This window comes from Chelonoidis abingdonii, chromosome 26, assembly GCF_003597395.2.
Source record: "Chelonoidis abingdonii isolate Lonesome George chromosome 26, CheloAbing_2.0, whole genome shotgun sequence".
In the NCBI taxonomy this organism is placed as follows: domain Eukaryota; kingdom Metazoa; phylum Chordata; order Testudines; family Testudinidae; genus Chelonoidis; species Chelonoidis abingdonii.
In genome coordinates, this window is record NC_133794.1 from 9,352,523 (window position 1) to 9,371,537 (window position 19,015).

Here is a 19,015-nt window from a genome sequence, read left to right on the forward strand (position 1 = left end):
CCCCCCCCCCCCCCCAAGCCCAGCCAGTGACCCTCACTCCCGACCTGCAGCCCCTGCTAGCCCAGCCCTGCCCCCCTCAGCCCAGCCGGTGCCCCTCATTCCTGACCCGCAGCCCCCTGCTAGCCCAGCCCAGCTGGTGCCCCTCACTCCCGACCCACAGCCCCCCATCTCCTAAACCCCCCCGAGAGCCCCTGCCCCACACACTGGATCCTGCTAACGTATCTCCCCCCGGCCCCACTTCCCAGGTTACCGCTGCTTCAAAGCCATCATGTTCCTGTCAGGGCTTCTCTTCGGCTCCCTGGTCATCTTCCTGCTGTGCTACAAGGAGCGAGTCCTGGAGACGCAGCTGAGCCTGGAAGTGAGCGCGGGCATCGCGCTGGGCATCGGGGCGCTGTGCGGGCTGGTCACCATGCTGGTGCACAGCGTGGGACTCTTCATGACAGGGCTGCTGCTGGGGCTGCTGCTGGCCACAGCTGCCCTGGTGGCCACGGAGCCGCTCTACCAGCCACAGAGTCTGTGGGTGCCCGTGGGCAGCCTGCTGGGGCTGGCGCTGCTCTGTGCCCTGCTGGCTCTGCGCTGGCAGAAGCCACTCACCGTGCTCTCCACAGCCGTCTTCGGGGCCGCCGTCATCGTGGGCTGCGTGGACTATTTCGTGGAGCTGCTGGCGCTGCTGGGCTACGTGTATGACCGGCTGCGCCTGGCACCCTCGCCCCCCCTCTGCTGGCACAGCTGGGCCGTCCTGGCACTCTGGCCGGCCCTCAGCCTCCTGGGCCTCCTGCTACAGTGGAAACTGACGGCCGAGGGCTACTCGCACACGGACGGTGAGCGGGGACGGAGCGGGACGGGGGGTCCTGTGGGTGGGGACCCAGCACTGCAGGGCGGGGGCAGAGCAGTGGTGCTGGGGGGCCATGAGCCAGCCTGGGGGTCGGGTGGGGGGCATAGGGGTGGTGACCTCCTTTACTCCCACCCCAGCCTGTAAAATCTGGACGGTCTCATTACGAAGTGCTCGGAGCAGGGAGGGGCTGGGAGGCAGGACTCCTGGGTTCTCTCCCGAGCTCTGGCAGGGGAGGGGAGTGGGGTCTGGTGGGTTAGAGCACAGGGAGGGTGAGATGGGGGCAGGGAATCAGGATGCTTGATTTCTATTCCCAGCCACTGACCCTATCTTGGCTAATTCCCTCACCTGGCCGTGCCTCAGTTTCCCTGCTGCACTGAAGGAGCAAGCCTAGGCTGGTCCTGTGCTTCCCACATCTGTGGCCTGGTGCAGAGCGGGGGGGCCTGCGCGGAGCAGGGGGGCCTGGCGCGGGTGCTTACAGTGACTCACCCTTCCAGTGATCATCAGCCGGCGGCAGAAGCGGTTGCAGCTGCTGCGGATCCGGCAGAAGGAGGCCAAGAAACGGCAGAGCCTCCCCCCGCAGGAGGGCAGCTACCGGCGGAAGCCCAACCCCGTCAAGCGCTACGCGGGCGACGTCCTGGCACCAGTGAGTGGGGAGCCCCTTTCTCCCCCTCCCCAAAGTGAGCATGGAGCCCTGCATCCTTGTCAGAGTCTGAATAGCTCAGCTGGGATCCCTGTTATACTTGGCTGCCATGCTCCGCCCCAGAGCCAGCTAGGTTTGGGCAGGAGAGAGGCCCAGGCAGTCTGTAAGGGGATGGGGAGGTAGGAAGGGGAATGCCACACGGACAGTTTATGGGGTGAATGCTGGGCTCTGCTGCCTAGCCAGGGGTTGGGGATGAAGGGGGAGCATCCCTGCACAGTGGGTGGGAGGCAGTGGGGCCCCACTCAGGGTGCGCCCTGTGTTGACCTGTCCCCTCCATGCACCCAGAGCTACATCCAGAGCCTGCGGGATCGCCAGCTGGGCACCGGCAGCGCCACCCACACTGTCCTCGACCTGGACTACGACTGCGGCTCCACCGTGCCCCTGACGGCCCCTGCGCCTGGCGGGCGCCTCTGACCGGGGCAGGGGCTTCACTTCATTCCACTTGTGCCTTAGGCGCGGAGGCGGCAGCGATGGGGGGAGGGTGGGGAGACCGTTTTGCTGGTGACACTTGACTCCCTCCTCACCCCACCCTACCCCCGAGCTCTCTCCCCAGCCCAGCAGCTGCAGTTCCCAGGTAGAATGGATACCTGCCTGCCTGGCCCTTTAAATATTCAAAACAGCTGCCTTCCCCGGCCCCTATTGGCCTGTCCAGAGGGGAGGCGGGGCTCCGGGGATACAGCTGGTTCCATCCGATCTGCTCTCCAGGGTCAGGTTGGGGACCCTGCTCTGGGTCCCCCGCAATGTCCAGTCTCTCCCGTTCGGACTCCCCTGTCCCCCCCCAGCACTGGGGTGGGGTCAGAGCCCCCTGCCCCATTGCTGGGGGGCTCTGCCTTGGGCCCCGAGTTAAAGCTCTGCCCAGGCCGGGTGGGGAGCAGCAGTGGGGGCCCAGAGGCCGTGTGGAGGGGCTGGCATGGAGCATTCTGGGAACTCAGCAGCCGCCCCTGCCCGAGCCCCATCTGCCAGCCCTGGGCGGTACAGGGGGCTCGCAGGCTGGGAGGGGGTCTGTACACACAGGCACTGCCGCCATGGCAGATGCCCAGCAAAGGGGGCGGGGGGCATCTTCTGCCAAGGTTGGGCCCAGCGGGGGGGACCCAGATCCCCTGGCCTGCAAGGATGACAGCCAAGGCCCAGCTGCTTCTAGCAGCACTTTCCTACCCCACTGGCTCCAGCAGCCCCATCTCAGCCCTGGCTCCCGAGAGGGGAAGGAGCCGGTCCCCCTGTTTATACCCTATGTACTGTACCGGGGGTGGGGGTGGGGGGCACATTAAACTGCCTTATAGACCGCGTGTGGCTGGCTGGCTCCGTGTGTCTGGAGGGTCTCCTCCAGGTTGCGAGCCCTGGGTATGCTGGTTCTGACCCCTTCGGCAGGACCCCAGGGGCTGAGCAGCTCAGGGCTGGGGTTTCCAGCTGCGGGGGGTGCTGGATTTTGGGGGGGAGGGCAGAAAACAGCCAGGCCTCTGCTCCTCAGCCACTCCCGGGACGCCCCGGCGCAGAGTTTGCAGGGTCCCCATGATGCACAGGGGCTGGGGTTTATTGTGCAGGGAGGGAGTAGCGACTCCCAGGGGTACAGTGCCCAGGCAAGGCCCCCATCCTTCCCCCGCCCCCGATGTCCTGTCCCAGTGCCGTTCCCGCCAGCTGCCTGCAGGTGGCGCCTCTGGCCCATTAACCCCCCTCCCCTCCCCTCCCCAAATCCCTGATCCCAGGGCGTCCGGGCCCATCCTTGGGGGCGTCTAGGCCTTGCAATGCATCCAGTGCTCGGCCGTGCTCAGCGGGTACCCCCTCTCCACCCGCAGCTGTGCGTTCACCCGCCAGTACTGCCCCCCCTTGAAGAAATAGACCCGGCCGTTCTCCCAGGCCATGGCTGCGTCCAGGTGGGAGGGCACCCCGGTGAACAGCTTGGAGATCCTCCTGGGGTAGCCACCAAAGTCGCTCCAAGCCACCTCGTCCCACTGCCAGTAGCCAGTGCCCTAAGCAGGAAGGCAAAGCGGTGGGGGGGCTGGGGGCGTGGCTCTCCAAGGCCAGGTCCCCTCCCCCATGCCGGGTACTAGCCCCTGGTCCTGGCAGGCAGGGCTGGCTGCTGAGCCGCCTTGGCCAGCTCCTGGCTTGGAGCCAACAATGGGCCAGACGGATTCTCCCAGAATGCATCTGGCAGGATGCTGGGGGGGCGGTCCCCTCAGGACCAGCTTGGAGATGGCTACACAGTTCCAGGGCCCCACGGGAAAGAGACTGCAGGATGGGAACTACACTTCCCACAATGCCCTACACTTCCCACAATGCCCTGGGCCCAGGCTCTGTTATACAGCCCAGAGGAGGGGTTGGAAGGGACCTCAGGAGGTGTCTAGTCCAAGCCCTGCTCAAAGCAGGACCAACACCAACTAAATCATCCCAGCCAGGGTTTTGTCAGGCCTGGCCTTAAAAACCTCCAAGGAAGGAGATTCCACCCCCTCCCTAGGGAACCCATTCCAGTGCTTCACCACCCTCCTAGTGAAAGTGTTTCCTAATATCCAACCTAAACCTCCCCCACTGCAACTTGCGACCATTGCTCCTTGTTCTGTCATCTGCCACCACTGCGAACAGCCTAGATCCATCCTCTTTGGAACCCCCTTGCAGGTAGCTGAAAGCAGCTATCAAATCCCCCCTCAGTCTTCTCTTCTGCAGACGAAACAATCCCACTTCCCTCAGCCTCTCTGCATAAGCCATGTGCTCCAGCCTTGATCATTTTCCTTGCCCTCTGCTGGACTCTCTCCAATTTTTTGCACATCCCTTCTGTAGTGTGGAGCCCAAAACTGGACACAGTATCCAGATGAGGCTTCACCAAAGTTGAATAGAGGGGAATGATCACGTCCCTTGATCTGCTGGCAATGCCCCTTCTTATACAGCCCCAAATGCCATTAGCCTTCTTGGCAACAAGGACACACTGCTGCCTCATATCCAGCTTCTCGTCCACTGTAACCCCCGGGTCCTTTTCTGCAGAACTGCTGCTTAGCCAGTTGGTCCCCAGACTGTAGCAGTGCTGGGATTCATCCGTCCCCTTGGCTGAGCGGTTACACCTCCCCTGTTGGACTCTGCCAGCCAACCAGCGGCCTCCTGGCCTGGAATCACCCTGCCCTCAGGACAGAGGCAGCTGGGCAGCATGGGAACAAGGTGGGAGCCAAAGCTCCCTGCCCCAAGGGGCTGGCAGGGCGAGGGGGCAAAGCTGGGAATTCCCACCCCAGCCGGCTCTGCTTGCTGGGTCCTAAAGCCGCAGTGGGCAGAGACGCTGCCAGGGCCGCAAGGCACCTGGCTCAGGGGCCAGAGGAGGCACCCGGGCTGAGGACCTTCAGAGAGATCAGCAGGACCCGGGCCCCGGGGCCTACCTTGAAGAGGAAGATCTTCTTGTTCCCTGGCCAGTAGAAGGCGGCGTCAATCTTGGCCGGAACCCGAGTCAGGGCCTTGGGGTAGCCGGGGTCCAGCTCGAAGCCTCGGTACCTCCAGACCTTGTCACCTGCGGCAGAAGCAGGGGGGTGTCTGTGCTGCAGAATGGTGCCCAAAGCCGGGCCCGCGAGCAGCTCCCCCCAACCTCCTGTGCCCCTCCTCCACTTGTTCTGCCCCCGCCCGCAGGGCCCGGCCCACCTTTGAAGAAGTAGCTCCTGGCAGTGCGTGGCGAGTGCACAGCCGCGTCCAGATGCCCTGGGAGCCCCTTCCACAGGGCTGGGATCTCCCTCAGGGGGCCGGTCCCGAAATCCGTCACGGTCCAGACATAGCCCCCCCTGAAGGCGTAGGTCTGCTCATAAGGGCCTGGGAGGCAGAGGGGAGCAGAGGGTTAATGCCTGGTGGGCGGCCCCCAACCTCGCAGATGTGGGGCGCTGGGGAGACGTGCCTGAGCTCGGGACCAGGCAGTGCAGCCTGGAGCGACAACACGTGCTTGTCTTTATGCAGAGACGGGGCACCATGGAAATTGCCCCCAAAATCTGTTTCCTCACTTGGCCTGGGGCCCCTCAGCAGCGACACGGGACACCTCAGAGGCATGTTGCAGGGAAGTCGGGGCCCCGCTGCAAGCAGGGGCTGGGCCGCTGTGGTTTGCACCTGTGTTTTAGCTCCCGGGATTGGGCTGGCAAACGCTCACTCCACCAGCGTGGGGTTTACATGGGATCTGGTCTGAGACCACGTTGAACGGAACCGGAGAGACGGTGGATGACTGTTCATTCATCGGCGGTTAGTGAAGGGGGCACGCGCTGATTTGTAGGTCGGTGCTGCCTGGCCAAAGACTCATAAACCCACTCGTCCTGCTCAGCCCCCCCCACCTCCCCGAACGCTCCATTTCAGCTCAGGCTGTCAGCAGCTGCTGGCCCAGTTCTGATGCCCCTTGTGCTCCTCTGATGCCATTTGCAGCCCTCCCCGAACGCCCGGCATCTGCCTCCATCCCCATGCGCCAACCCCGGAGAATCCAGGGGGCTTTGGATCCTTCTCTCACGGCCTCTGGGAATGCCCCCCCAAAGAGCCCTGCCAGCTCACCGAACATCAGGGCATCCAAGCCGTCGGTGCAGGGGTCGGGCACCTTGGTGGGTGGCAGGCTGGGGGTGGTAGGCGACAGGCCTGGCAGGGTCCCAGACGGCATCACTGGCGGAGTCTTTTTGCCTTAAAGTAACACCAGACAGTGTTTTTTTTGGCCTGTTACAGACCGGGGGGGGCTGCAGGGGCTTCTGGAGGGGAAGGGGAGCTGGACACATGGGGCAGGAGGTGAGGCCCAGTGGGCAGGGCATGGGAAGGAGAAGTGCCCCCCGTGGAACACCAGAGGGGTGTGGGATACCAGGCCCAGCAGGACTCGGGGAGGGGGACAGAGCCGGGGGATACTGGTGTGGGAGGGGAAGAACCCAGGGCAGGGGAGATTGTTCATAGACTAGCAGGGTTGGAAGGGGCCTCAGGAGGTTCTAGTCCCACTCCCTGCTCAAAGCAGGCCCAATTCCCAGACAGATTTTTGCCCCAGATCCCTAAGTAACCCCCTCAGGGACTGAACTCCCAGCCCTGGGTTTAGCCGGGCAATGCTCAGACCCCTGAGCTCTCCTGGCATCCCTCACCGTACAGGGCCCGGATGCCATCGATGTCATCGAAGTGCAGGCGGAAGTGGGGCCGGTAGCCGCTGTAGACGGGGGCCATGAGGGCCGTGGGGTAGCGGGAGTGGCCCAGGCCCAGGGCGTGTCCGATCTCATGGGCCGCAATGATGCGCAGGTTGACGCCACGGTATGTCCCCTCCGTCCACAGCTCGTCCTCGTCGAAGTGCACCGTGCCCTCCTCAGGGACGTCGGCGTGAGCCAGCACCTTCCCTGCGCCCGGAGACGGGGCGGAGACGTGCTGAGGGCAGCTCCCCCAGCCCGACTGAGCCCCCTGCCCTGCAGCCCCCCACTCCATCCCTCCCCGCTCCCTGCCGCGCACGGGGGGCAGCATGGCCCCCTCCAGCCCCGAGCCCGGCTCTCCCCGCGTACCAGGTCCGTCGAAGGGGCGGGAGCAGGTCCAGGAGTAGGCGCCGTGGAAGGAGATGCGGATGTTGGCTGGGCCATGCCGCACCTCCCGGAAGGTGAGCGGGGCCACGTCGCTCCAGTACCTGAAGGCGGCCTGGATGGCCTGGCGGGTCGCGCTGGTCGCCATGTCGGGGGTGTAGCGGTAGATCCGGTAGGTCAGGTTCTTCCTGCGCCAGCGGCCTGGGGGGCAGGAGGAGGAGGGTTGCTGTGCCAGCAGCCCCCTCCCGAGGCCACAGGGAACGCTGGGACCCGGCCTCCACCCCTCGTGCCCGGTGGCAGGAGAGGGGCAGCCCTGCACTGCCCTGGCATTCAGGGGCGAAGGGACACCCTGATGCTGGCTCCATCACCCCTCACCTCCAAGTCTGCGCCTAGCCCCATAATGCCAACCTGACCCCCGCCCATGCCTAGCTCTGTAACCTCGAACCCAACCCAGCACGACCCTAACACCTGCCTGGCCCCAGCCGGACCCAGCTGTAACCCCGAGCCTGCCAGGCGGCCCAGCTCCCCCCAGCCAGTCCCAGTCCATCCATCCGCCCGCCCCTCACCCAGGAGCAGGTACTTGTGGGTTTTCTGGTTGAAGGGGTCCTCAACCCCGCAGCGCGGCTGCCTCATCTGCTCCAGGGTGGCATCATCCAGGAGGCCGGTGGGAGGCAGCTCGGAGGCCAGCTGGAAAGACCTGGATGCGGGGGGCACAGACGGCAGGTTCAGCTGGGGTGGTGACGCTCCAGGGAAGGGGATTCCCACACGCAGCCTGGAAGAGACCAGCTCCCCATGGCGCAGGCTGGGGGGTGCCAGGGACATCTGGGTACGGCCCAGCATGCCCAGGGGCAGCGTGGCTCTGGTCACGCACACGCCCTGCTGGGACTCCAACCATCAGCCACGCCCGTGCCCCAGCCCGGCCCTGTCCCCTCCTAGGGCGCTTGGCACCCGTGTTACCTCATGGCCTCGGTGAGCTCAGCCTCGGTGAATTCGTCCGTCAGCCTCTCCAGTGGCTTCTGCAAATAGCCGAACTGCAGCAGGTAACGCTGTGGGGGGCACACGGGTCAGCGGGACACATCCAGCCCCCAGGGACCTGGGCATCGCTCCGCAGGTGGGAAACGGGGCCCTGGTCAGAGGGGTGCAGCACCACCTCCGGGCTCTGGGCCTGGCAGGGGATGAGCTACGTGATCTCATGCTGGGCACTTAGGGGCTGGCAGTTCCCATATTGCTTTGAGGAGCCCAAAACGCTGTCCCTTAAGGTTCACAGCCCCCCAGGGTGTGTGAGGGGATCATTGTCTCCATGATACAGATGGGAAAACTGAGGCTGGGAGGAAGAGACTTGCCTCAGGTCAGTGCCAGAGCCGGGGACAGAACCCCGCAGTCCTGGCTCCCAGTCCCCCCTGCTCTAACCACTATACACCCCTCCCACTCCCCTTCCAGAGCCAGGGAGAGAACCCAAGCATCCTGGCCACCAGGCCTGCGTGGCCCGTACAGCTGGATGAACAAGCCGACAGGAAATTCTCACGGCCTGCTTGGCGCGTCAGCGGGGGGCCTGGCCTGTCCCAGCCGGGGAGGAACCTGGGTTCGCTGCCGTGTCTCATTGGCCCAGCCACACTGCAAGGCCCTGGCACGTGGGCAGGGTCTGTATTGAAACAGGTCCTGGGGCTGGCATGGGAAGACGGGCAGGGTTGGGCTGGGGGAGCCCTGGAGGACTGTCAGCTCCCCATACCCCAGCTCTGGGATAACGGGGCTGCAGGGTGGGAGTGAGGGGCCCGGCAGAGCTGGGAGGGATCCCAGGAATGAGTTGGGGATTGGGGGGCGGGCCGGCAGAGCTGGGCAGGATCCCAGGAACGGGATGGGGTTTGGGGGGCCCCGGCAGAGCTGGGCGGGATCCCAGGAACGAGATGGGGATTGGGGGGCCCCGGCAGAGCTGCCTCGGGGGCGGTTTCTCAGCACTTGCCTCTCACTTTGGTCAGCAAACCATTCCGCCCCATCCCCGGTCCCCCCAGCGCCATCCCAGCTGGGCCCCGGAGCCGCACTCCCTCTGGGGCACAAGAACGCTCACCAAGGCTTCCTGCTCCTCCGAGGGGTCGCTGGCAGCAGTGTTGGCGAAGAGGGCTAGGGCACAGACCTGGCAGAGCAGCTCCAGCACAGTCATCCTCACTGGAGCCTCCAGCAGCAGCAGCCAATGGCGGTTTCTAAGGGGGGGCCCTAGACACTCCTCTGAGCCCTTGGAAACCGTCTTTCTGGGCCTGGTCCCTCGTCCCCTCCTGCCCGCCGGGTTTCCAGTGGCCCTTCGCTCCTCTCCAGCCCTCCCGCCCCTTTCCCAAGTTTATAAACCTTGAACAGCCCGGATGACTCATTCCAAACTAAACCATGTTGCAACCGCAGGCCAGAGCCCCTGGGGGACGGACAGACAGTTAACCCCTTCCCGAGCGGGCTGTATGACAGACCGACCCCGCGCAGGGCGCGCTGGGCCAGCTGCTGCACACAGGACAGTCTCTGCCCTGTGCGCTTTGGGCACCTGAATAGGGCACAGGACTCCTGGGTTCTAATCCTGGCTCTGCTGCATGACCCTGGGACAACCACAGTCCCCCTGCCCCCTGGCCTCAGTTTCCCTTCATGTACTTTCCCTGTGAGATGCTGCCGAAGCCCGGCCCAGGTTGCTCCTCTGGGATGCTCTCAAGTGTCCCCACGGCCTGACCCTGGGGGCAAAGCAGAGTTCAACAAGCCTGTGGGATTAACCCTCTGCTGCCAGCCTGGACAGGCCCAGCCCTCCCCTGCTGCGATCTCTCCAGCCCACTGGGGTCAGCCACTGGGGGTTTGCAACATGCCCCTAGAGACTGGCTGGGACCCATCCCCCAGGACCCCAGTGGGTGTAAAGCTGGTGAAGTCAGTGGGGCACCGCTCGGGTCGCCCCAGCTGGGCTCTGGCCCCATCGACGCCCGTGGGCACCGATCAGGTTGCCCCAGCCTGTTCTCGCAGACTCACTCCCTGCCCAGCAAACCCCCCCCCCCACCCCCCCCCCCCCCCCCCCCCCCCCGGAATAGCTCCCAGAAGAACGGCACAAAGGACCAGGGCTCCCAGAAGGCCCCAGCGTTGTCAGTCTCTCGTCTGTCTCTGGCCCGTGAGCCCCACACACACCTGGGAAGCGGCAGCTCGTTACACAACCGGCTGCTGCGTGGCCTGAGTCTGAGGGCTCCCCTGCTTCACAGCAGTTCAAGGGTGCCCCCTTCCCCTCTGCTCACCTGCAGAAGGGGGGAAAGAATTGGGGTGTGATGGGACAATTCACGTGGGGAACTCGCTGCACAGGATCGGACAGAGGCACAGGATTAAAGGGGTTAGATATGTACAGGACTAAGAACAGGACCCAGCTATGAAAAAAGTCACAAGGGCCAACGAGTCCACGTAGCAATCAGTCCCGCCACCACTGAAATGCAGCCACCTCTGGGGCGGAACATGGCAGCTGTTAACACCTGCACCCCCACCCGGCTGAAGCTGCAGAGGGAGGCAGACGGGGATGACCAGCAGTAGGGGAGGGCCAGGACAGTTGCTCCCACACCCAGCTCCCTCCTTCTGCCCCATATTTGCTGTTTTGTACAATGGGTATTTTCCATGCTGCCAGCTCCTGCCAACTCCCCCAGCTGAGAAACGATCAGGGCGCGGCTCCAGGGCTCCCACCATCACTGGCTGACGGGGAGACACAGCCTGGCCTGTGGGATCAGACTCCGGCACTGTGCCAGTCCTGCAGGGCTAACCGGAGTGAGGGATGGGGAACAGGATTGGGATCAGGGCACAGTGGGTGAGAGGGACGTATCATGGACCCTGCCATGCAGGCAGGAGGGAAGGGAATGGAGGGATGAGCTCCAGAGCCAGTAACCTGCCTAGAGATGAGCCCAAAGACCTGGTTGAGATGCAGAGTGTGGCCCTGCCACTCTATGATCACAGGGAAACTGAGGAACAGAGGGACGTGACCTTGCCCAAGCTGTCACAGTGAAAGTTAGTGGCAGGAGCTTGGAGTGGAGTCTCCAGAACACAGGACAAACACCCTGATGGAACTCGTTCAGACCCCCTCCCCTGAACCATGCTGAGGACCCAGGAGTCCTAACTCTGCCCTCTAACCACTAGGCCTCCCCACTTCTGGAAACAGACTCCCATTCCCACCTCTACTCTAACCCATGAGAGCCCCCTCCCGTCCCACGGCTGGGGATTGAACCCAGGAGTTCTGGGGTCCAGCCCCCCACTGCTCTAACCACTAGACCCCACAGCTGGGGATAGAACCCAGGAATCCCACCCACCCCCATCCCCCTGGGCAGCACTTCCTTCAAGCACCCCAGCCGAGGCCTGCTGCCCAGCCCAACCCAACCCAGGCCCCAGGAAACAGTTTAACCTTCAAGCACAAAAGCCAAACACACACCCCTAAGGCCGTTCTGGTCCCTGGGGCTCGCCCCCACCCCTGGGCTGTTTAATTGGCACAGGCGAGCAGCTGGGCCAGGGGGCACAGTCAGTGACCCAGCACTGCCAGGAACTCCAGGTGGGCGCTGACTGGTCTGGCATAGCGAACAGGCTGGAAGGTGGGGGGGCCGCGTCACTGAGCAGGAGAGTGCAGCTTGGAGGGGGAGCAGGCAGGGGGATGACAAATGGCATTTGTATCTCAGCTGCAGCTCCAGGCCGTTAGCCCAGACAAAGCCCCTGCTCCAACCCGCTCAGCTGCTTTCCTCCCACTGCCCAGTGATTAGAGCACCAGAATGGGAGTCCAGACTCCTGGGTTCTACATGCTCTTAGGCAAGTCACTGTCCCAGCACCGTGACTCAGTTTCCCCATTTCCACCTGGGTCTGCACCTTTAGCTCTCCAGGACAGGGCCTGGCCTCTGTGTGCGCCCAGCCCACAGGGACCCCGCGCTCAAAACAATTAATGCTAACGGGTTCCCAGAGTTGGTAGGGGCTGCAGGGAGACGGGCTAGCCCGTGCCTCCCCCATCACATAGCGTTACCAGACCTCGTGCAGTCCCCAGGCGCTGGGGGCAGTCAGGTCACCTCCTGTGCCGATGCCAGCTCAGCCCATATAGATGCAGCGAGGGGTTTCACGCCCAGCGCCATGCTCAGCAGTGGAACGGAGCCGCGTGTCCCGGCCTCTGCCCTGCCCAGCCCAGGGAAAGGCCAAGAACCGGCTCTGCTTCCAGCCAGCCCGGGGCCACTCATGTTCCAGAGGCCGGGTGGCTCTGCGAGAAGTCTGATCCCCCAGTCAGCAAGAGCCCCGCAGGAGCTACTGAGCCCCCCCTCCCCCTAGAGGTAGGGCAGGAGCCAGCCCACGGGCCAGTATTTACACAGCAGAGGCCCCAGCCCCATGGCGCGTTCATGCCACTGCTGCCATCACCCCCAACCTCCGGCAGGACAAGCCTGGCAGGACCCTGTGCTCCCCTGGTGTTGGCCCCACCCAGCCGCATCATCTAGGGGTTATCACAGGCAGATTGAGAGCCAGGACACCTGGGTTCTGTTCCCAGACCTGCTGCCATCTCACTGCAGGGGTTCAGGCAAGTCATGCCTGGCCCCCGCCCCCCGTGCCTCAGTACCCCAAAGAGGCAGCCATGCTGGTAACGAATTGCCCTTTGCGTGCCCAGGAGACGCTCCCGCTGCCCCGTCCCCAGCTGCGCTCCACCCGCCCCCGCAGTGACGCTGACCGGAGCCGCGTCAGTCACCCTGGCACGTCTCCCGCTTAGTCACCCTCTGCTCACTATGGCAACAAAGACAAGAGAAGCTGTGTTCTGTGTGGCTTTTAATTAGTCACAATTCTGTGCCCTAAAAACCCAGCGTTACCCAAAAAAACGCTGGGTGGGTCACGCACAGGGGGCTGCTGTCCCACCCCCACAGCTGCAGCTTGGTAAGGGCAAGGGAGGGATGACTTGGCCATCGGGGGGGACATATCGTTCCCATGAGACACAGGGGGGCTGCTGCCCACACATGGGCACAGGACACCACGTGGTCCGCCCAATTCCCACCCTCTTTCCCATCCATCGCTCCTCAAGCACTGGAGAGGAAGGGGGCAGATGACCCCACATCTACCCGCTGCGGGGTTCTTCCACTGGGACGGACCCTGGCTGAGCTGCCGTTACTGCACAGCTGGGGAAACCGAGACACTGCCCAGTCACCTGCCCAAGGTCTCCAGGGGCCGGTGATTAGAACCCTGCTTCCCCCACCGGGCCCCCCGCACCGCCTCTCCCTGGCCATGCTAACGTGCTGCCTCTGCAGCACCGAGCCCAGCTCTGTAGGGCACTTACAGCCCGCGAACACCTGGCTGCACCAACAGTCCCGCGTGCGTCAGCGCAGCACGGCCCCAGGGCAGGAGCAGGTTCGCCGAGCTGCTCGTGAAGCAAACTGGCCCTGCAGCGTGGGGGTGCACACGGGCGTCGCAGCCAGCAAGGCAGCCAGGGCAGGACGCTGCCGGTAGCGTTACCTCCGGGAACCAGCCTGCACCCTGAGCTGAAGAGGGGGCTGGCTGGTCAATAGCAGCTGAGGACTCTGCCCTGTATTTTAGGAGGCACTCAGAGGAGATCGGGGGCCCAGCACGCTGGGTGCTGCACCCACCTAGAAAACCTGCCCCCGAGGGCTCCCCCCCGCATCCCCACATACCCAAGGCAGATGGGCTCTGCCAGGCCTGGTGTTGGAGACGACAAACCCGCCAGGGGGATCTAGGCACTGGGGTCACGGCCAGGCAAGTTGCCATTGTCAATTAGCCAGGCACCATGTCCTGAGTCAGCAGCACCACTGAGCAAGGGTTTTCAACCTTTCCCATTACCAGACCCTGTTTCCGTTGCTTAGAACTCGGCTAAGCTGTAACCGCTCGAGCTGACATTTCCCACACCCGGCATCTGCCTCCTGCTGGATTCTCCTGGGGAATTTCTGCCAAAACTCTCCAGCCATTTCTGAGACAAGGTGAAGGGAGCAGGAGCCATGGGCCACATTTTGGAGCCCAGTCAAAGGGGACTGAGGCCTCACTTCCTCAGCTCCTGGCGAAGCTGCCAACAAGCCCAGAAGGGTTTTGTTTAAACCCCTTCGCAACCCCCTCCCCTAGACACAAATAGTGATCTTCATGTGGTGTCTGCAGCAGCAGGACAGACCCGCCTGGTCCCCTGCCTCCCTCACCTCTCCAGCAGCGCTACGTGCGGCTTGGCCTCCAGCACCCTCCAAAACGCAATGCCCACCCCAGCCTGCACTCGCTACCGTTGGGCTGGCAGACCCCGCCCAGGTGCCCACACTCCACGGACGGACAAGGCCTCGCGCCAGGGAACAGGCGTCACTAGAGCAGTTCTCAAGGTTCTCATTTCCAGCCCACCGCACTCCAGGGACTCGGGCCCTACAGAGCCACCTGCTGGCCACTGTCAGGCAGAACAGCTCCCCGTTTACAGAGGGCTCAATATACCCCCACCACATGGAGGTGCTGCACTCCCCTTCCCAGGGGCGCACTAAGGACTAGACAGAGGCACAGTCAACCCCCCCCCCCACTGTTCTTTCCATTATAGGAGGCTCTAGCAGTGAGACTTGCACAGAAAAAACTTGGAAAATGGGACCTAGATGGAGCAGCACCTTCCTGAGTCTGCAGAGAGCCTGAAACAATCACTGGAGGGTCATTCCCATGAGCGCGGTCTCAGATGCTGGGGAAGATACATTAAGGGCCAGCACTGTGAACTAGTTCTCTGCTCATCAGATCATGGAAGACACAGAGAAATCACCTTGTTCCAGAAAGCTACACAATCTGCTCCAAGTAGTCACGCGTTTTGGGTCGGCCTTTACCACGCTGAGGATGGGCGTGTTCTCCTGCGAGACGGGCACGTCTCAGCTTTCTCTGCTTTCCCTCCAGCACACAGAGTGCGGAGTCTCCAGGGAAGCCAACGAGACTCTGCGGGGGCCTGAAGGCAGCTTGGCTCGAAGGAGGAAAAACAAAATCCTAGACGCCGAGGTCACTACTGCAATTTTATTATTGCACCATTTTTAAAAATCTAAGGAGTGAGTGAGTGGCTGGAGCACAGAACACTGAGGACACAGGAATCCTACGGGGCTGGGGAAACAGCCGTGGGGTGCTAGCCCTGCCCACCCCCTCCCTACGACATCCCCAGCCTTCCCCCACCCCCGAAAGAAAATAATAAAAAAGGAGAGAGGTATGTGAAAATTTGTCGAGTTTTAACATCGATAGCTGGGAAATTGTTCTTAAAAAGCAGGCAGCACCCAACCAAAAACCCAGCCGGGCCCAACGAGGCAGCTGGGCTCTGGTCACCACAGCTCGCAGAATTCAGTCACCTGCGTGCACTGAGTCTGGTTCAGAGTCTCCCTCCCGGGCCCCCGCTTACAAATCCAGTTCCAGGTCCTCCAGCTCCTCCTCCAACGCTTTCCGCCGCGCCAGCTTCTCCAGCTGCTCTTTCGTCGGCTGCTTTATTTCCCCCGAGTCCAGCCGCTGCTGCAGCTCCTCCATCTGCCGCAGCTTCTTTTTCAGGTTTTTCATCTTCTTTGTTTTCTCAGACGCTGAGGAGTCCCCGTCCCCGAGGGCCTTTCCGCCGCAGGCCTGCTGCTGCTGCAGGGCCGACTTACCATCCCCCGGGGGGTCCCTGTCCCTGCTGCTGCCCCCCGAGAGGGTGGCCTTCTCCAGTGACTGGATCAGTTCGTCTGTCTCCCTCTCCCCCTTCTCCTGCTGCTGCTTCCTCTTCTCCTTACGTTTCAAGTTCCTCTTGGCTGTCTTGGACAGGCCAGTCTCGCCGCTCTCCGCCTTGGTGGCCTGCTTGCCCGGCTGCACGCTAGCCTCAGGGCTCAGACCAGGGGGCAGGTCTGGTTTGCTTTTGAAAAACTTCACATACTTATTCTCATACCTGCACAGAACAAAATCCATCAGGACTTCCCTCTCCCACGCACAAAGAACAGGGGCCAGCCAGCTGGTCCATGCGGCGGCCTTCAGCACCAACGCTCTCTGACCCCATTACACCCAGAGCCCCAAGGCCTTGCCACTGCAGATCCAGCCCACCGCAAGAGGTGCTGAGAACCCACTGGTCCAATCACCACCCAACCAGTCATGAATGCTCAGCCCCTCCCGTCAGGCCTCACAGAATAGGGCATCACTGAGTGACAACTCTAAAGGGCGAAGGAATCACAGCACCAGGCCGCCGCCCTCAGGGCGGGAGGAGACGCCCAGGACCAAAGGAGTGAAGCAGACGCCCCTCGAACGTTACAGGATTTGAGCACTGTGCTCTATGCCAGAGACTAGTGATGCGAGCAGAGGTTATCCTCGCAGGCAGGACACATCCAAAGCTACCCACCAGAATGATTTATAAGGGGAGTTAATACATACCGCCAGGTTACATCTTATGGTATAAGAGGGGGTCAAAGTTGGTCAGGCACCTGGAAAAAGACTCAGATCTCACGATGTAACCCAACAGTACATACACATGGTTATAAATCATTACAGCCGAGGGGGCGCTGGGCAGGGGGGATTTTAAAGGGGCTTGATTTGGAAACGCGGGACAGCCTCTGCATTTCATCCTTCCTCACAGATGTGGCCCAATGGGAGACAGGCAGTTTGCTACACCATGGCCCGTCTGGGATCGACTCATGCTAGGCCAGCGAGGGGATGTCTGGGGTGAAAGAACTGCACAAGTGCACGCCAGCCTGAAGTGCAGAGCTCGGCACTAGCATGCTGAAAACAGGACTCCCTCTGAGGCAAGGCAAGGCCTCGGGAGACAGGGCAGGGAGGGCATCTTTAGCGTTCCCCACAGGGTTTGGAGACGGCAGGTTCGACTCCAACGAACGGCCACATTTCCAAAACTTCATGGCCCAATCTGGAAACCTAGAAAGTTGACAACTGATTGGCCTAGGTTATACCGAGGAGCGGGAGCCACATCGTATGCATGAGAGTCGATGAGCCCTCATGGGGGCTAACATAGATCGACAGTGGCACACTGAACCCAGCCCCCCATCCCAGCTTACTAATAACCTTTCTGTGGACATGGGAATTGTGAAGCCAAGCCAGATGCCCCGGAAACTCACTGAACATGCTCTGCCATGGGAGAGGAGCTGGGATCAGCACTCCAGGGGCTGACAGGAATGCCTGGCTCACATCAGGGAATGAAGAGGATTCAGAGATTTAAAGTCAGAAGACACCCTTTGGATCACCTAGTCTGGTTCTGTGGAGCACTGAGCTCTCCTCTTTTTAAAGAATGTGTTTCCAACTTAGCCAAAAAGCCTCCCACGGATCCTTTGGGGAAAGCGACCCCAAGTGGTGAGCAGGCCCCAAATGTACAATTGTCTGGCTCGTCACGCTGCACCCAGCTTAGAAGTGGACCAGGAGAGGACTAACGATTGTAAGATGTGCCGTCACCCTAAAGGGAAGCCAGCTGAAGGAGGGACGGGTCTCAGGCCTATATGCAGAAATGGTAGCAGTTTAACCTATCCCTGTGCAAACCCATGGGCACAGTTATTTCAGTGAGCACGGCTTTCTTCAGGTTAGCTTGTGGCCTTTAAGAACAAGTTTAAGCTAAACCAAAAGAAACCGCCCTGAATCCAAAAGAGTGTGCACAACAGTTCGCACCAGCTTAAGTGAAACCAGTGCCGCTTCCTCGGGTAGCCCGGCGCTGCGGAAGAGGCTACCTGTCCACTGATGGGGCTGCAGCGCCAGGCACACATTCAGTGCCGCAGAAGCAGATAATCTCACAGTATTAGGAGCCGTCGAGGTTTTCAGATGCGAGGAGTTGGACTGCGGAACAGCCCACCCACTATGGGCCATGCAAGAGATCCCAGCGGCAGCCGTAAGGACTAGAATTCGACTTACACTGGCACCTCTTCTTGGGGCACGTATCCCTCCTTCACCTTTCGCTGCTTCCTCCAGGTGCCATCAGGGCGCTGCGTGGAGGCAATGTACTTCCCTGAAACGTTACAAGCATCTTTGTCCGTGACGGGGTATTTTCAAGGGGGGAAGGGAAAAGCGATTTCAATATTCACCTGAAGGCTGCTCAGTCAGTAGGAGACGTCACCTCCCCCACCTTGTCTCTGCCAACGTTCAGTTTACAGAGAACCCCCCCCCGTTCAGTACTGGACCCTCAGCTGGGGAAACTGAGGCAGGGGCAGGTCACCCAACGAGCCAGGTCTCCGGGCCCCCCGACTGCAGAGGGACCGGGGCTCGCTACCCCAGGGCCTCCCCGCGCCGCCCGGGCAGCCCCCGGCAGGACGGCGCTTCTCTGGCGGGGCCGCCCCGCGCGATCCGGAGTGACACCGCACGGGGGGGCACAGACACGTGACCGGGTCAGGGGGCGGGGCGGAGCCTGGCAGGGGGAACGCGGGCGGGGGGCCGGAGCCGGGGATGCGGGCAGCGGGAGGCTCGCGGGGGGGGGTGAGGCCGGAGCGGGGGGGTCCCCCCTCCCGGAAGCGTTTCCGCACTTACCGGTCTCGTCAGTCACATAGGGAGTCGCCATCTGGAAACGCGACCACTTCCGCCACTTCTGCCCGCCCCGGAGGTGGCGTGACCGGCGGGGACAACTGGGCCGGGGGCCATCTTGTTTTTAAAGAGACACCGAGCCGCCACAGGGCTAAACGGGGTGGGGTGTCCATTTCCCAGAATCCTTTGGGCTTAGGCTAAGCGACCCCGCCCCCCAGCAGAGCAGTGACGTGGGACACAGGCCTCCTCAGGCATCTGAGGGGGGAGGGCTCATGGTTCGAATCCCTGCCCCGGGGTGGGGGCAGGCGGGGGCAGCTGGGGGGGCGTCAGGTTTGAATCCTGCCCTGGGTAGGGGGAGCGGGGCAGGCGGGGGGGGGCTCATGGTCAAATCGCTTCACCGGGTGGGGGGAGGCGGGGGCAGCTGGGGGGGGGCGTCGGGTTGAATCCTGGCCCCGGAGGTTGGGGGGAGACGGGGACAGCTGGGCGGGGCGTCGGGTTGGAATCCTGCCCCGGGGTGGGGGGGACGGGGACAGCATGGGCGGCGTCGGGTTGGAATCCTGCCCCGGGGTGGGGGGGAGACAGGGGACAGCT

At 62.6% G+C, this 19,015-nt stretch overlaps 4 protein-coding genes across 5 annotated transcripts in view; 2 read left to right on the forward strand and 2 right to left on the reverse strand.

Annotated features, from left to right (window-relative positions):
- The window catches only part of LOC116827759 (transmembrane protein 198-like), a 5,699-nt gene extending 2,881 nt beyond the window's left edge, over window positions 1-2,818 (forward strand). Inside the window, exons 3-5 of the mRNA XM_032785579.2 lie at window positions 246-821; window positions 1,330-1,478; window positions 1,821-2,818. Of these exons, the coding sequence (XP_032641470.1) occupies window positions 246-821; window positions 1,330-1,478; window positions 1,821-1,949 (854 nt within the window). The 3' untranslated portion in view covers window positions 1,950-2,818. The remainder of the gene's footprint in view (window positions 1-245; window positions 822-1,329; window positions 1,479-1,820) is intronic.
- RAB5B (RAB5B, member RAS oncogene family) overlaps window positions 1-19,015 on the forward strand; it is a 100,133-nt gene that overhangs the window by 4,867 nt on the left and 76,251 nt on the right. The window lies entirely within an intron of this gene.
- On the reverse strand, window positions 3,067-9,305 carry MMP19 (matrix metallopeptidase 19). Its single transcript, XM_032785569.1, has 9 exons — window positions 9,078-9,305; window positions 7,970-8,058; window positions 7,579-7,709; window positions 6,998-7,213; window positions 6,593-6,838; window positions 6,030-6,152; window positions 5,148-5,312; window positions 4,892-5,019; window positions 3,067-3,502 (listed from the first exon to the last, which is right to left on the reverse strand). Exons 1-9 carry the CDS (start codon window positions 9,168-9,170, stop codon window positions 3,266-3,268), a joined length of 1,428 nt encoding a protein of 475 aa, XP_032641460.1. The 5' UTR covers window positions 9,171-9,305; the 3' UTR covers window positions 3,067-3,265.
- On the reverse strand, window positions 14,970-18,469 carry PYM1 (PYM1 exon junction complex associated factor). Of its 2 annotated transcripts, none has more exons than XM_032785588.2 (3): window positions 18,431-18,469; window positions 17,822-17,915; window positions 14,970-15,869 (listed from the first exon to the last, which is right to left on the reverse strand). In XM_032785588.2, exons 1-3 carry the CDS (start codon window positions 18,459-18,461, stop codon window positions 15,353-15,355), a joined length of 642 nt encoding a protein of 213 aa, XP_032641479.1. In that variant the 5' UTR covers window positions 18,462-18,469; the 3' UTR covers window positions 14,970-15,352. The 2 variants fall into 2 exon arrangements, with proteins under 2 accessions (XP_032641479.1, XP_032641480.1); XM_032785589.2 differs by lacking the exon at window positions 18,431-18,469 and adding an exon at window positions 17,992-18,131 and having other exon boundaries at window positions 14,970-16,395.